The 15701-nt window shown below is 40.5% G+C and overlaps 1 protein-coding gene across 50 annotated transcripts in view; it reads left to right on the top strand.

The window, feature by feature from the left end:
- ANK2 (ankyrin 2) overlaps positions 1–15701 on the top strand; it is a 338182-nt gene that overhangs the window by 235728 nt on the left and 86753 nt on the right. For 47 of the 50 annotated variants that reach the window (XM_040699364.2, XM_040699367.2, XM_046940570.1 and 44 more), the window contains 9 exons: positions 1036–1134; positions 2484–2681; positions 5529–5627; positions 5802–5900; positions 8274–8372; positions 9520–9717; positions 11682–11780; positions 12318–12416; positions 14923–15120. In XM_040699364.2, coding sequence (XP_040555298.1) covers positions 1036–1134; positions 2484–2681; positions 5529–5627; positions 5802–5900; positions 8274–8372; positions 9520–9717; positions 11682–11780; positions 12318–12416; positions 14923–15120 — 1188 coding nt within the window. The remainder of the gene's footprint in view (positions 1–1035; positions 1135–2483; positions 2682–5528; positions 5628–5801; positions 5901–8273; positions 8373–9519; positions 9718–11681; positions 11781–12317; positions 12417–14922; positions 15121–15701) is intronic. The other 3 variants (XM_040699363.2, XM_040699361.2, XM_040699355.2) reach the window with 2 other exon arrangements.

The raw sequence follows: 15701 nt of genomic DNA, 5'->3' as shown, positions 1-15701 counted from the left end.
TTTTGGCCTGTAAGTAATGAATCTATCACAGACAAACATGCTCAGAATTGTGTTGTTACTGGGTTCTTCAGGAAGAACCCTAGAGTACAGCATCTACTTCATCTGAGACGATCAGCTTGTCTCAAAGAGAAAGGCTTTCCTTGTGATTAAACTATTAGCATTTAACATTTATAAATGTAACTTTGTATCTGTTGAACGAGTATTGATGGCTTTCCTGAGTGTATGGTTAAACAATATCAGATTCTAATGCGATGAAAACTTGGGTTGTGAATTTTCTTTTTTTTCTGTTTTTCAGCACTGGTGTTCATTCCCAAACACTTTTCTTGCTACGTATTTCCAGTCTTTTTTCTGTATAAACATCTAATTGTAGCAGAATTACCTAGAATGCATTCTCCTGTCTCATTGATGCATCTTTTGTTATCTCTGTTGTGATCATTACTAAACAAGTTAAAAGAAGTCTTTTGGTACAGGATAGTGTTCTGCAGTGGAAAAAATATTTTGGAGCTCTCAAAGTTATTTTAGGAAAGAATTGTTAGCTCTTTGTTCTCTATTTCAGAAATGAAAGATTTCACTCTCTTGGTTTCTCCTTCTCTTTTTCCTTTCTGTTTTAAAATCATATTCCTCCTGCTGCCTGTTTGAAAAAATAAAATGAATTCTAGAGTAAATTTTCCAGCATGGATGTATCTTATTTCATCCCTGCATCAAAAGCAATCCAAAGGACAAATGTTGATTAATGAAGCAAGGCCCAGCGTACATTACACTGTGATGCAATGCAATCTCAAAGCCGAGCAGAGGAGAAGGAGAGGAGGAGGCAATGCATGCTGACATTATCCTCTTTGAGAAGAAATTTAAACACAAAATGGACTTCTCTGAAACTGTAACCTTAGTGTGTCCTTCAGTGATACAATTTAAAAATAGGGAGGAAACTTCCGTTTGTGGAGCCAGTTTTAGCTAGGAGTCAAAACAGGCTGCTCAGAGTGCCAGGATGAACACAGGGAGAATGTGCTCATTCACTGTCTCCTGTTTTGCTTTAAGGATGGGCTCACACCACTCCACTGTGCTGCAAGAAGTGGACATGACCAAGTTGTGGAGCTGCTTCTGGAACGAGGTGCCCCACTGCTCGCAAGGACCAAGGTGCGTGCCTTATTGGAAGAGTATGTTAATGGCTCTATGTAACTTTCCAAAGAATGTTTAATGTTACTGAAAGGATGAGGAAGAAGACAAGGTATTAATGGGGAGAATGGTCCAAAAATAAAGTTTTCTTACCAAGATAGGGACTATCCTTTCCAAATATGTGAAACAGTATACACTTCATTACTGAATTCAAACTAAACACAATATAGAGTGCAATTGAAATCACTTTACTTTTGTGGCTTTTTACAGCCATAGAACACAAAGATGTAAAAGCTGTGTCAGTCACTCCTGAGAGATGATATGTGGTAGATATTTTCTGATTCTTGACATAAACTACATAAGATCTGTAATTTTCATGGACTATTTCATACTTGGAAAATTATTTTAGTGTGTTTTTACTGATATCTAAAAAGAATGCATCTAAGATGAATGCGTTTCCTGTCTCTTTGGTCATACTATTTAGAAAAAGGCACTTGTAGCTTAATAACAAACCCCAGTGTGCAGCACTTCACTTTGGAGTGTCTGACAAATGTCACTGGTATCATCATTAGTTGCAAAACAGTGCAGTGGAGTATTGCAATGACATGGTTGAGGACCCCTAGAAGATCAAGGTTAATAGGCAATTGAAATACCATTTTCAGACCATGCATACTTAACTGGGCCCCATTTCCTCAAACATGGCTCTAAACAGGGGTAATTAATGTACTCTGAGCCACCATTATCTATAATAGAGACTGAAGATTTTCTTTCAGTAATCTTCTGGGAAGATTTTATCACTGGGTTGCATGCATATCAAATAAATCAAGTAAGGATGTGCTCAAGCTGTGTATCCCTTGACAGCACCAGGTAGTACAGATCAGATCATCTCTTTATACAGGAGGTATCCACAGTGACATGGCAACTGTAGTTATAAAAAATTCCTTAGAGCTTCACCTGATCCCATTGGTGGGAGAATGTGGTTAGGTAAATCCTGTCTCTTATTGCCCTCATATCATTACATGGTAGAAGGCTGCCAAAGAACAGACCCTACTACACATATATTGTGTGTGCTTCAGGAAAGATTCCCAGATGTTAGCATTCAAAGGCAGATTTTGTCAGCCAGAAGAAAATATCAGAGTAGCAGTGGCAGCATCTCAACAGAGGACTGAGCAGAGAAGAACTGTTTCTTTAAATATCCCTGTATTTGCTGGAAGGGGAAGGGTGGCTATAGCCTTCCAGACTGTAGCTCAGATACAGCTCCTTTTCTGTGGTGAGAGTACTCTGCAAAGCCACGGCAGCATTCTTTGATTATGTGCCACTGTCTGAGTGAGAGATGCTAGAAATTACTGTTCTGTTTTCTTTTACCACAGAATGGGCTCTCCCCACTTCACATGGCGGCCCAGGGGGACCATGTGGAATGTGTCAAACATCTCCTGCAGCACAAAGCTCCTGTGGATGATGTCACGCTGGACTACCTGACTGCCCTCCATGTGGCTGCGCACTGTGGCCACTATCGTGTCACCAAGCTCCTCCTGGACAAGAGAGCAAATCCCAATGCTCGTGCCCTGGTAAATCTGTCACACCTGTGTCATGTAACAAACCTACCAAGGGGACATGAGTAGCTCTTACTAGGAAAGCAAAGTGAAAGCTATCAACAGACTCCAGCAACCCTGAATAGCTATAGTCACAACAGTGATTGTCACAACCTACTGATTGCCAGTATTATATCTTGCATCATTAGACCTGTGACAAGTGGCTATGGTTTTAGGTCTGGTAGCTCTATGGAGTACCAAAAGCCTTTTTTAAGTAATGGTAACTTACATATTGGTATTTTGTTGAATTAATAATTTATTTCTTCGTATTCTGCCACATGATACACAGATCAATTTCAAAAGCTTTCAGTTGAATCATTAAGCTAACAGGCATGGAGAAAACATATAAAAAAGCTAGAATTTCTATATTCATAAAATGTCTGTATTTATCGAATTATAACAAATTATGATGTCCCTTGTATTAGGTGCCATGTTTCTTCCTTTTTAAAAAACAATTCTTCTGATGCTTACATGAAAACAGGTACGATTCCTTTCACTCGCTGCACAAACCATTATCTCCTGGGAGAAAAACATCACATCTGTCTTCAGAAATTAAAAAAAAAACTTTCAAGAGTCTAAACTATCCAAACTCGAACAAGACTTTCTCTAATGGGAAGTGTCCCCATGAACTGTTAGCTGGAAGAACCTGAAATACCAATACATTGCATATGATGAGGGAAAGAATGTGACTGTGAGCACTTGATATCTATGCATGACAAGAACTCTGCCATTGCTTGCTGTATTCAGTGCTTCCACAGTCTTTTTGCTGCAGTCCCCTCTGATATCTTCCTCAGCTTCTTGCCTTCAGTATGACGATGTACTTTTCTTTCTGTGATAGCTCCAGCAACCCCAGGGAATTTACACTTGCCTGCCTCCTTGCACATCACTCGTGGCCTCTCTATACCTGCAAATGTGATAACCCCTTTTTCTTCTTGTTATGTTTTTCTTCTTTGGTATTTCCCAATATTATTTTCATTTTGCAGGTCATCATCAATGCTGTTTTCATCCTGACTTCTAGTTTTTCTTGCCAGTCTCCTGATTATCTTTAGCTGTACTTTCCTCAGCTGCCCACACAGACACATTGTATGCTAGCCTCCGCATCTTTCTTCTTCCCTTCCATGACAAGAATATACCTTCTGTTCCTCCCTTCCTGAGAAATATCTATCCTGGAAGGAAAAGAGTACACCCTCAGGCTACTGCCTCTCTGCTCTCCTACCTCCAGAGTGGTTTTTCTCTCTCTCCTTTCCCCTCGCAGAAGGGACTTGTCACCACTGGCTTGTTTATAGTATTTAATACATCCAGGATGCTCATCATTTATGTTAGTTTTTTTCTGTCTTTTCCTGACTCTCATTCAAACTGTTTCTCACTTAAATAGCAAAGTTAAATCAACTCAGGCAGTAAAATTAAGTGGAAAAAAATGGAAACTTCTGAAGCAGTAAAACTTCTAATGAAATATATTGAAGGATGTAATGCAGAGCTAGAATATATGATGTTTTTGATTTCTTCATAAGAAACTGGGGAAGGCTATTTGTAATATTTAGCAGAGAGTACCGTCTTGGAATACGTTTTATAAATTACTCATTTTTGACTATATTCAAAAAATCATTAATATTAGCAAAATGTTGTGGGGATACAAGCACCTCGTGAGTTCTCAGCTTTTTCAATTTTTGTACGCTTTAAAGTTCCTTCAAAACAACTCGTAATTAACATTTCTCTTAACAGAAGCTGGCTGTCATGTGTCTTTTTCTACAAGCTAAGTTATTTACTACTGGTTGAGTGTTTAGCAATACTGATCCTTTTTGTTAGAAAATAGAGCAAGTAGTTGACACTGTAAAAAAAAAGTGTTACCTGCGCTTTTCACTAAAATGTTCACGTGCAGTGAATAATGTGTTTGCTTAACTTTAGGCACACACTTACCCTCTGTTAGCAATACATAAAAACAGCTTGAAGTCAAAGCATGTATTACGTATACAATGTGAAGACATGCTTTGTTGAAAAAGCCCTAGTCTTACTGAAAAAACATTTTGAAGGAAATGAGTATCTACTGATGGTAAGCAAAACACTAAAACTACTGTCTCACAGTTTAAAGTGCTAGGCTGCAACTCTGGTTTAAGATGTTCCCTTCTCCACTCCCCTTTTTCTTCTGTTCCTGCTCCATCCCATTTAATTTTAACCCAGACAACAAGGGCTGATACTTTGCTTATAGGAATAAAGGAAGAGGGGCCACAAATCTAGCAAGACTGAAGAACTGGTATTGCAAAACCAAAGCTGAAATAGTGATATTAATATAAGATAACCTTGCAGAATGCACACACACTTAAAATGAATACGGTGTACTGCAGATTGATTTGTAAATACAAAATTAATATACATAGATAGCTTATAAGCTTACAAGATAAAGAAAAAAAAGATGGAATCTGGTAGAAACACTCTGTTCTGTTCTTAGAAAGGTATAGAATGTGCTTTATACATCTTAAAAGAGTCTAAACTGATTTCAAAGTTATTCTTACACATACACATGTGCAGCCTTTGGAACCGCATATATACATGTGCATGGACATACCTTTGTGAGTCAGAACGGGCACGTCTGTATTTGGTTTTGAGAGGTGTAAGTTCAGTTTCTCTCCACTGCTAGAGAAGAAAGCAGCAGCACTGCTTTGTTCTCCTTGAGGATCCTGGGAGATTTATGTAATTCATAACCTCTTGTGCTTAAAGAACAATTGCTTCTAGTACTCTAACACTTCAGCTCCCTGTGTGCCAGCATGGAGCTACGTGGAAAGTGTAGCTGCATGTTTTTAACTAACATGACTGTCTTTTGCACAGAATGGTTTTACTCCACTGCACATTGCCTGCAAGAAAAATCGCATCAAAGTCATGGAACTCCTGGTGAAATATGGGGCTTCAATCCAGGCTATAACAGAGGTAGAAAAATGTTTCATACCCTGAAGAAACATTCCTTCTTTTTCTCCTTTTTTTGCTTCTTTTTTTTTTTCTCTTTCCTGTCATGCCTTACCTTCGCTTATGTTTATTTAAACAAAGAAGCCCCTCCCCTACGCTCGTGCAGAGGAGTAAAACTGCTCTTGCTTTGTTTCGCAGTCGGGCCTCACACCAATACATGTGGCTGCATTTATGGGCCACTTGAACATAGTCCTCCTTCTGCTGCAGAATGGAGCCTCTCCCGATGTCACTAACATTGTGAGTATGGCTTTGACTAGAATCATCTGTGTGATGCTCACTACAAAAGGGTCCATGCAGTGCAAACAAAGGTCACATTTTAATGATACTTCATTACTTTATTCTGTTAGAACAGATTATGCTAGCACCTTTCCCAAACAGTGAAGAGGGGAAAATAGCTGTTGTATAGGCATTGTAAACCACTTTTGGTTTTGTGTACTCTTCTGCTATGCCTGAGTAAGTAAAATTCCCTGAAAATCAGTCAAAGCTTGCCAAATACACTGCAAGCTGATTATAAACCAAGTCAATTCAGAACAATGAAATTTATGTCCAGGTGGCTCTAATTTCTGCTTGCATAGCCTTGCTGGCCATAATGAAATTGTGTCATTTGTATTAATGAAAGGGTATTAAATGCTCAAACCTAATTAAACAAGAAGTTAAAATATTAAATTCAAGATGTTCCTTTTATACAGGAAATTCCAGGGAATAGTGCCTTGCAAAAGAACATATTTAAACTTAGAAAATGTGACCTTTGGGAGGTAACTAAATGCAGAACCTGACTTACCATAGAAATCAGTGTTTGTATACCAATAGCCTAGTTACCAAAAATAATAGCCATAAAAAGAACACGATGATTTCCTGAGTTGTATTTCATAGATATCTTACTGTTTGATTTTGTCATTATAAACAAATATTTAACTTCTGATTATCTACTCGTTAAAAGCAGCTCTTTACCAGTAATGTTACAAATAAGTGTTCCCAAGAAGAAAATAACAGGAAAAAGTTATTATTTCAGGTATGCTGGTTTGTTAGGTTTTCCTGTCAGAAAAATCTTATATGGAGCCTAGTGACAGCATTCCGTACACCAAGATGTTTGCCTGAACCATTAGGACAGATTCTTCTTGATAAAACCTTTTAGTGCTTTCTATTTTCTTGTAAAAGCAATCCATACATAAAGCCTTTATTGATGAGATGGAAGTCAACATGAAATTGTTGTGGAAACAATTTAAAATACTGTGGTGGTGTTACTGGACATATTTGCGCGAAGTGTAAGCCTTTACAGTTTGTGGTACCATAGGTGTCTTGGCTTTTACTTGGTAAGCTGAAGTCCCCTGCTGAATTACTGTTTCCAAAAGCTGAATTGTGTTATTAACTCAGGTATAAAAGGGTGTTTATAGAAACGTGACCATTAGATTGTGAGAAATGTAAAAATTATTCTCATTCTAAACGGTTCATTCTTCAGATAATAACATTTTTGTAGATTCTGCATTATGGTTTGTAACAGAGGCTGTGAGATTTTGTTTGCTGCCTACTTACTAATCACAGCTGGTGATTCAACGTTAATTTTAAATTGAATGTTGGTTAATCAACTCCATGTCCAGAGGGTTTGCTTTAAGTTCATAACAGGAGGAATCTCAGGTTACTTCTTTTTGCTATGTCTATGCAGAAGGTTGAGAAGACCTGATCTCTGACGCAAAAGATCTTGACAAGAGTGTTCATTTTGACACTTACAGTTTAACTTGATGGTCACAGTAATAACATATGGTCCAGCTCTATAGTAAGGAGAAAAATACTCTTAACAGATAGCAATGATCAGTGCTGAGCTCTTCATTGCAGAACTGTCCCAGTACCTAACGTACCAGATACCAATGAGCTGCACAGGGACTATTTTAGTCCACTTTATGGCAGTGAGCTCAGAAAATGTTGAACTGTGCAAAATTCAGCTAGAAATACCATCATCAAGGAATAGTTACTTTCAGTGTTTCTTTGCAAACCCATGCAAAAAGTAAATGCTTTAAATGTATCACCTGTACTTCATTATCATGATCTGAAATTCAACATCACTCCAGTTAGCCTTCCAGAATTTCATATGCTCCTTCAAATTGTGTTGGCTGTAGAAGGCTTGAAACAAGGTTCATTTCATAGCCTACAGACAGATCCGTGCTGCTGAGCACAGATTTTACACATTTCATATGCTGGCTCAGTTGTGCGCAGCTGCTGCAAGGCATTTTAAAGCTGCCAGCTCCACACAGTGTGCAGGAAGAGACCATCTGGAGAAAAATCCCCTTCCATTTTGAGGCTTGTGTGCCTCGCATTCCCTTGAAAGAGACAGGTTCTGTGTACAATTGTACAAAGAGACAATGTACAGTGTACATCAGCACAAGCTGATGCATCTGTATATAGAAAGCTGAGGAACGTATGTGACCAGTCAAGTGTATAAGGTAGAACACTGTATAAATAATGTTTGTCCAGAAATATGCAAACCATATACTACCCAGATTTGGCACATGTATGCATGCACTCTTCTTAGCTCCTTGTCTCAGCTGGCAGAAATGCAGAGCTCAATTTCTTCATGGAGATTTAAGACATTGAAACTTTTTTACTTTTTTGCAGCGTGGAGAAACTGCACTGCACATGGCAGCACGTGCCGGACAGGTGGAAGTAGTTCGTTGTCTCCTGAGAAATGGGGCCCTAGTTGATGCCCGAGCCAGGGTAGGTGTTCTGCTCACAACTTTTTTTTTTGCTTTTTCTTACTACAAAATATAGCTGAAGCAGGAAACCAAAGGAGAAGTAATTTCATTTGTATATAATCTGTGGATTCAACACTAAACAAATCTTAAACAGTTCCAAAAAACAGCAACGTATTTCTATGTAGATGTTTCAAGTAGAATGTGTGCGGTGGGTTGACCCTGGCTGGTAGCTCAGTCTTCATGCAATTGCTTGTTCTTACCTTCTGGGATTGGGGTAGACAATCAAAAGGTAAAAAGTGAGTGAAACTCTTGGGTTGAGATAAAAACAGTTTAATAAGTGAAGGAGAAAGGGAAAAAAATAACAACAAAACAGTATAAACACAGAACAAAACAAGCCCTCTCCCCCTACAAGTGATGCAAAGGCAATCACTCACCACCTCCCACAAGCAGATTGGTGCTCAGCCTGTTTCCAAGCAACAGCTCTTTTGGAAAAGCTCACCCTCTTGTTTTATTGCTAGGTATGACATTACAGGGAATGGATTATCTTCTTGGTCCATTCAGACCGGCTGTCCTGGCTGTGTCACCTTCCAGCTAAGGCCTTGACACTGTGTAAGCACTGCTCAGCAATACCTAAACCACTGGTGTGTTAGCAACACCGTTTTGGTCACAAATCTAAAACACAGCACCATATGAGCTGCTAGAAGAAAGTTACCTCCAGTCCCAGGCAGACTCAATACAATATGCCTGACTCAGTCCAGCAACAGCTGTTCCATCTAAGTGAGAAGGTACACAGCAATATCCTAAATCCAAACATCAGGCATTCTGATAGCAGTTAGTACTAGATTATGAAAACAGAAACCATTTTCAGAGCAAGGTAGCTGGTGTATAACAAATTAAGAACACAAAAGAGAGTAAGTGATGGGGGAACTATGTGTCATCTTACTGAGACAAGAAAAATAATACTTTTCTTTATCCTACTTCTCTTTCTGTTATAAGCTGAATCTCATCCGAAAAATTAACCTGCAAGCCCTCTTTTACTGCTGTTTTGTGTTGTCACTTCTTAGTATTTTTCCAAGACAAATGCATAGAAATGTTCATTAGTATAAAACATGATATTGGGTTCAGGATAGTTCAACCTGCTCTAATCGTCTACTTGATTTGAGTTGTAGGAAGAACAGACTCCACTGCACATTGCCTCTCGCTTGGGTAAAACAGAGATTGTCCAGCTTCTGCTACAGCACATGGCCCACCCTGATGCTGCAACAACTAATGGATACACTCCACTGCACATCTCTGCCAGAGAGGGACAAGTTGATGTTGCATCAGTTCTCCTAGAGGCAGGTGCCTCACACTCCATGTCCACCAAAGTAAGATAAAATGCTTTGTGACTGTACTCTAGCAGTACAAGCAGTGTATGCTTGAGCATGCCTTTTTCATGAGGGATGTACTTTCACACTGAGAAACTGAGCTACTTTACATCTTGTTTTGTTCCTATTTAATCAACAACAATTCAGTAGACTGAAGTAATGTATCAGACATTAAGTTTTGACATTTTTTCCTGTCATCTGGAGAGTTTGGATCCTACTGGAGCCTAATTCAGGTCATGATAAATACATGGCTACAACAAGCTTAAAACATGCATGAAGTCCTCCTATAACTCCTTGCCATTGTGTTACAAATAGGGCTTTTGTTGACAAAATTTTCAAACTAGAAAATGAAGTTTTGAGGGGAGGGAGCAAATTATTATTATTTTCCCTAATGAACAAGTTGGTTTGTTTTTCAATATCTTGTTTATTTAAACAGTAAAATAATTGTCTATACTAGATGAAAGGATTGTTCCTAAATGTTTATTTATACAATTCAGTATCTGTCCAGTCTCATCTAATTCTGAATTTATTTTCAGCATTACTATAAACAAGGTATCATATGACCCAATGGGCCATTTTCCTAAACTTATAAAAGAAATTGTCTGTGGAATATTATTGTTTTGTTAGCCAAAAATGGCTACCAATACATTCCTAACGGAGTGCTGAAAATAGATAGTGTGACTAGAATTACGTGCCAAGGTATCTTTCCCAAATGTATCACATTTGATTAAGTAGTACCTCTGATTTTACAGTGGGAGCTTAAAATGTATTTTTAAAGAATTTGATGTTTTCTGGGGTTTAGAGGACTAAACCAGCAATTCTGAAATTATGATCCATAGATTACTGGGCCTGCTTGCTGTTGTCCTTTTATCTGTCTGTTAAATCACATAAAAATGGCTAAAAATACACTAAATACTTTCTCAGTTTTCCATAGTGCTTTGTGACATTTGTTTTTAGTACTGCAGAAACTATGCATAACTATGCATAGGGGAATAATTATGAATAGGGGAAGATGTAGCCCTCCTGATAATCTTTCTACAAACCTTTGATTCATGAGCTGGAAATGTTTGAGATTCCCTAAGATAAACTCCTGTTGAGGTAGGATTACCGGAACAAGTTGATGATGATGATAAGCATTATACATCGCTTACGTGTCAGGCAAATAGGCCGTTGCAGCTACCTGGAATGTCTGTCAGGACAACAGCATAGTCTGCCACCTACTGTTTTCCTTATCAACTTGATTTTTAAAATTGGAAGAGCAGGTGAACTGCACATTAGTTTTTCATAGACCTCATGTCTGTGCATCACTGATGTGCGTTACTAAAACAAATAGAAAAGTACTCTTTCAAAAATGCAAGATTTTTTGTCAATGCCACCATGTGTTTCCAAAAGCACTGCTATGGAGTCAGGTAGTGACGTTTTTAGCTGAAGCTCAAAGTCTCCATCAGAGACTGATGATTAAAAAAAAAAAAAAAGACGACGACTAAGTTGAAATTCTCCAACAAGCTCTCTAAAGAATGAACACAAAGTTGGGAGCTTTTCTCGCTGAATTTAATTAGTGTTTCATTGTTACTGGCACCAACTGACACAGGAAACATTCCTACAACTGTTATCATAAAGCTAAAAGTAAATAGATAATGGAGCTGGTTTGGAATAGAAATTTGAACAAGTGCCTTCCTTGCCCACGTAGTGTTATGTTGCTAGTAGAATCTGCATCAGATAAACTATAGGCTGCTCTGTCACCACATACATGGAAAAGAATAATGAAAGGGGAAAAGTTATTTTTTATTTCATTGTTCTCAAAATGCTTTTAGGAGACGATGCTATTTCTCCATTAGGCTATTCTGGCAGGTTGAATATAGGTCAAAGAATAACCAACTTGTTTAATAACATAGCTCTCAAAAGGGAGGTGTCAGCAAGCTTTTTAACACAAACATTTGCTTTTGCCTCCTGACGTTTTTCAGAAGGGATTCACACCGTTGCACGTGGCGGCCAAATATGGGAGCCTGGAAGTGGCAAAGCTCCTCCTGCAGCGTCGTGCCTCTCCTGACTCAGCCGGCAAGGTACTAAGCAGAAAGAAACAAAAACTAGTGGTGTTTTGGGTTCTTACTTGGCGAAATGTGCATATAAAGGAAGCCTGCAGCCACTTTCATATGGTGGTGTTAGCTTTATTAAGGTCATGCCCTCCCAAGGCTGTCAGTTGAGTCTGTTAGTGGTGGAGGCTGTGGTGCTGAGCACTGGGTTTAGGTTCTCTGCAGGAGGGTTATGCAGTGGGCAGCTCAGAGGACACAGACATTTCTGTGGCTCAAGAAATACTGATTTCATAGGAATGTCCAAACCGTAGAAATCATAATTCAAAAACCCAGGGGTAAGACCGTTTTTTGTTCTGTGCTGTGGGAACTGGTTCTCACAGGGTTGGGGGAGATGGAAACCACGCCGGTGGCCGCGTCAAGCAGGGCCGCCCAGGCTCACCCTCAGCTGCTCTTCTCCGCATTAAACAGCCGCTGCCCGTGACTTCTGGTCACTAACATTAACCGCTGCCCCGCGCTCGGGGTCCCGCTGGTACCCTCCCGCACTAACGCCCCTAACCGCCCTTACAGAACGGCCTCACGCCCCTGCACGTGGCGGCCCATTACGACAACCAGAAGGTGGCGCTGCTGCTGCTGGAGAAGGGCGCCTCGCCCCACGCAACCGCCAAGGTGAGCTCCGCCCCAACGGCCGCGGCCGTGCTGCCCTCCTCATGCAATCATAGCATCGCCGGGGTTGGAACGGGGTGCTAAGATTTTCCAGTCCAGCCGTCTGCTCATCACTACCATGCCCACTAAACCACGTCCCTCAGTGCCACTTCTACCCTTTCCTTGAGCACCTCCAAGGTGGTGACTCCACCAGCTCCCTGAGCAGCCTGTTCCAATACCTCACCACTCTTTCTGAAGAGAAATTCTTCCTAATATCCAACCTGAACTTCCCGCAGTTCAACTTGGGGCCATTCCCTCTCATCCTATCACTGTTACGTGGGAGAAGAGGCTGACCTCTACCTCACCACGACCTCCCTTCAGGCAGTTATAGAGAGCAATGAGGTCTCCCTCCTCTTCTCTAGACTGAACAATCCCAGCTCCTTTAGCTGCTCCTCATAAGGCGTGTGCTCCAGACCCCTCACCAGCTTAGTTGCCCTTCTCTGGACACGTGCCAGGGCCTCGATGTCTTTCTTGCAGTGAGGGCCCAAAACTGAACACAGTACTTGAGGTCCAGCCTCACCAGTGCTGAGTACAGAGGGATGATCACCTCCCTGCTCCTGCTGGATGCACTATTTCTGGTACAAGCCAGGATGCCATTGGCCTTCTTGGTCATTTGGGCTCTTTGTCAACTCATGTTCAGTGTAGTGTTGACCAACACCCCCAGATCCTTTACTCCCACACAACTTTCCAGCCACTCTGTCCCAAGCCTGTAGTGTTACGCTGGTTTGTTGCAACCAAAGTGCCAGACCTGGCATTTGGTCTTGTTGAACTTCATCCCACTAGCCTCAGGCCAGTGATCAGTCTGTCCAGCTCCCTCTGTAGGGCCTTCCTGCCCTCAGGCAGATCAACACCTCCTCCCACCTTGGTGTCATCTGCAAATTTACTGAGGGTGCATTCAATCCTCTCATCCACATCATCAGTAAAGTTATTAAACAGAACTGGCCCTAATACTGACCCCTGAGGAGCACCTCTAGTGGCTGGTCACCAGCTGGATTGATATTCACCACCATTCACTGGGCCTAGACATCCAGCCAGGTTTTACGTTGTGAAAAGTACACATGCCTAAGCCTCCCTTCCTTCTTTCCTCTCTCCTTCCTACCCTTCCTTCCCGCTTCTTTTCTCGATCTTTTATGGAGAGCAGGAGGCAGCGCCATGTCTAACACCCTCATGAGAGGGCAGCCTGGCCGCAACCTCCTTTGGTACTGTAGCCAGTTCTAGTTCCATGTGGGAAGTTTCAATTCAATGTAAATTTAAACAAAAACAAAGCAACAACAACAACAAAACCCAAATAAACAAACAAGGTGTGGATGACCTTGGGCATGGGATCCTTGGAAGTGGTAAAAATGGGAGTAGGCCAGACCCTGAGCAATCTCATATGAATAACCACCCACCTGCACAAATTATTGTTCTTCCAAACCTTCCCTGAAAAAGAACTACGTATGTGTAGGCATGCATGTATATGCCTCTCTTTGCTCATTTTATGTCTGTGAGTTTTAGTCATAGTTGGAACTTTAGTGTCCTGTAATATTAGAAACAATGTGTATATTATGACCACATACACGTAGAATTCATTCTGGGATTGGAAATAGTGTTATGATTCCACTGTGTTAGGCAAAGGCTACCAAAAGGGAAGAATAATGAGAATTGGTGCTGTCTTCAGTATATCTGCCCTGTAAGGGACTGCTGTTTTACATGCTGCTAGAAAATGGGACCCACCTTTGAAGTGATTATATGAGAACTGTTGTTTACACTGATGTACAAGAAAGGTGGCAAAAGCTACAGTTGCAATGGGTAGCTTGGTAAAGCTCCTTTTTAAGAAGATACAGACCAACTAACATCTCCACAGAGACTGTCTGATGTAATCTATTCTCCTGATATTCTGTGATTCTAAATTTTCCCACTTAGTGCGCTCTAAAGCGATTAAAGGTGGAAAGTAGTGTTGTTCCCAGAGAGTACCAGTAATGTCTTTCTGCTTTGCTTAAATGGTCAATTTGGTCAGAATAACATTATTCCATACTACTGGTTCCATCCAGAACTATGACTGACATGTATCAAAATTCCTTATGCAGACACACCTTTAGCCATGCAGTCCAAAAACACATCATGCAATGAAGAGTATGTACCCATTACTCAGCACAGGGAGCATCTCTCAAAAGTGAATATTTACAACATAGGATATTCAAAACATAGGTTTCAAATCCAGGGTAATTTGAAGTTATCAGATTAAGAAGTCCTGTCTGCCCTAGCGAGAGCCTGCTTCTTCTAGTTGGTGTGGACAAAATAATAGATTGCAAAAGCAACAGAACACTGGGGCCATGTGGGACATGTCTGGTGTTGAAAATATAATGGACTCCCAACTCTAATCATAAGGAGTAACTGAAAATAATATAGTTTTAAGGTGTCTGACTTTTTAGGCTTACGTGACTCTTGTATTAACGTTACTCTCATTTTGTTTCCTAACCCATGTTAGAATGGATACACCCCTCTACACATTGCTGCCAAGAAAAATCAGATGCAGATAGCTACCACGCTGTTGAACTATGGGGCCGAGACCAACATTTTGACCAAACAGGGAGTGACGCCACTTCATTTAGCCTCCCAGGGGGGTCACACAGACATGGTGACATTGCTTTTGGAGAAAGGATCCAATATCCATGTGGCAACAAAGGTAACACAGCTGGAGACAAAGTGCTATCTATGGCAGGAGTATACAGGAAAATACAAAACACAGTGTGGGAATGAGGTATACTCTCAGTAATTGTCTACTTCACTTCCTTGTATGCATATTTGTAAGTCTGCAGAAATGACAAAGGTGGGCAAACAGTAGAAGTGAGGAGACGATACATAGGAATGGCAGACAGATTGATCAGTTAACCTGTATCATGTAATTAACAACTTTCCTGGGTAGCCCACTAGAGGAGCTGCAGCTGTTTGCTGTGACCAGAGAAAAATGATGTACTACCTGCGCTGGTAGAGAGGTAACAGGAGAAATGGGGCTAGAAAAAAATGGTTTTTGAGGCATTCAGAAAGGTGGGACAGCTGCATTTTTGTTGTGTTGCAACCTTGCCATCTCTCAGCTTAAATTTTACATTAGATCCAAAGGATGAGGAATGTAAAATTCTAGACTTTGTGGGTCTGTGGGTTGATTTAATTACATATAACAGAAACCTGAGAGCTGCAGTCCAAAATAATTTAGTACCAGCAAAGGCTCTTTATTATCATATATCTTACCCTTCAGCTATCTTGCCA

The sequence above is a fragment of the Gallus gallus genome, chromosome 4, assembly GCF_016699485.2.
Source record: "Gallus gallus isolate bGalGal1 chromosome 4, bGalGal1.mat.broiler.GRCg7b, whole genome shotgun sequence".
Classification (NCBI taxonomy): Eukaryota; Metazoa; Chordata; class Aves; order Galliformes; family Phasianidae; genus Gallus; species Gallus gallus.
The sequence above is the reverse complement of the archived record's forward strand: the minus strand, read 5'-3'. Positions and strand labels throughout refer to the sequence as shown.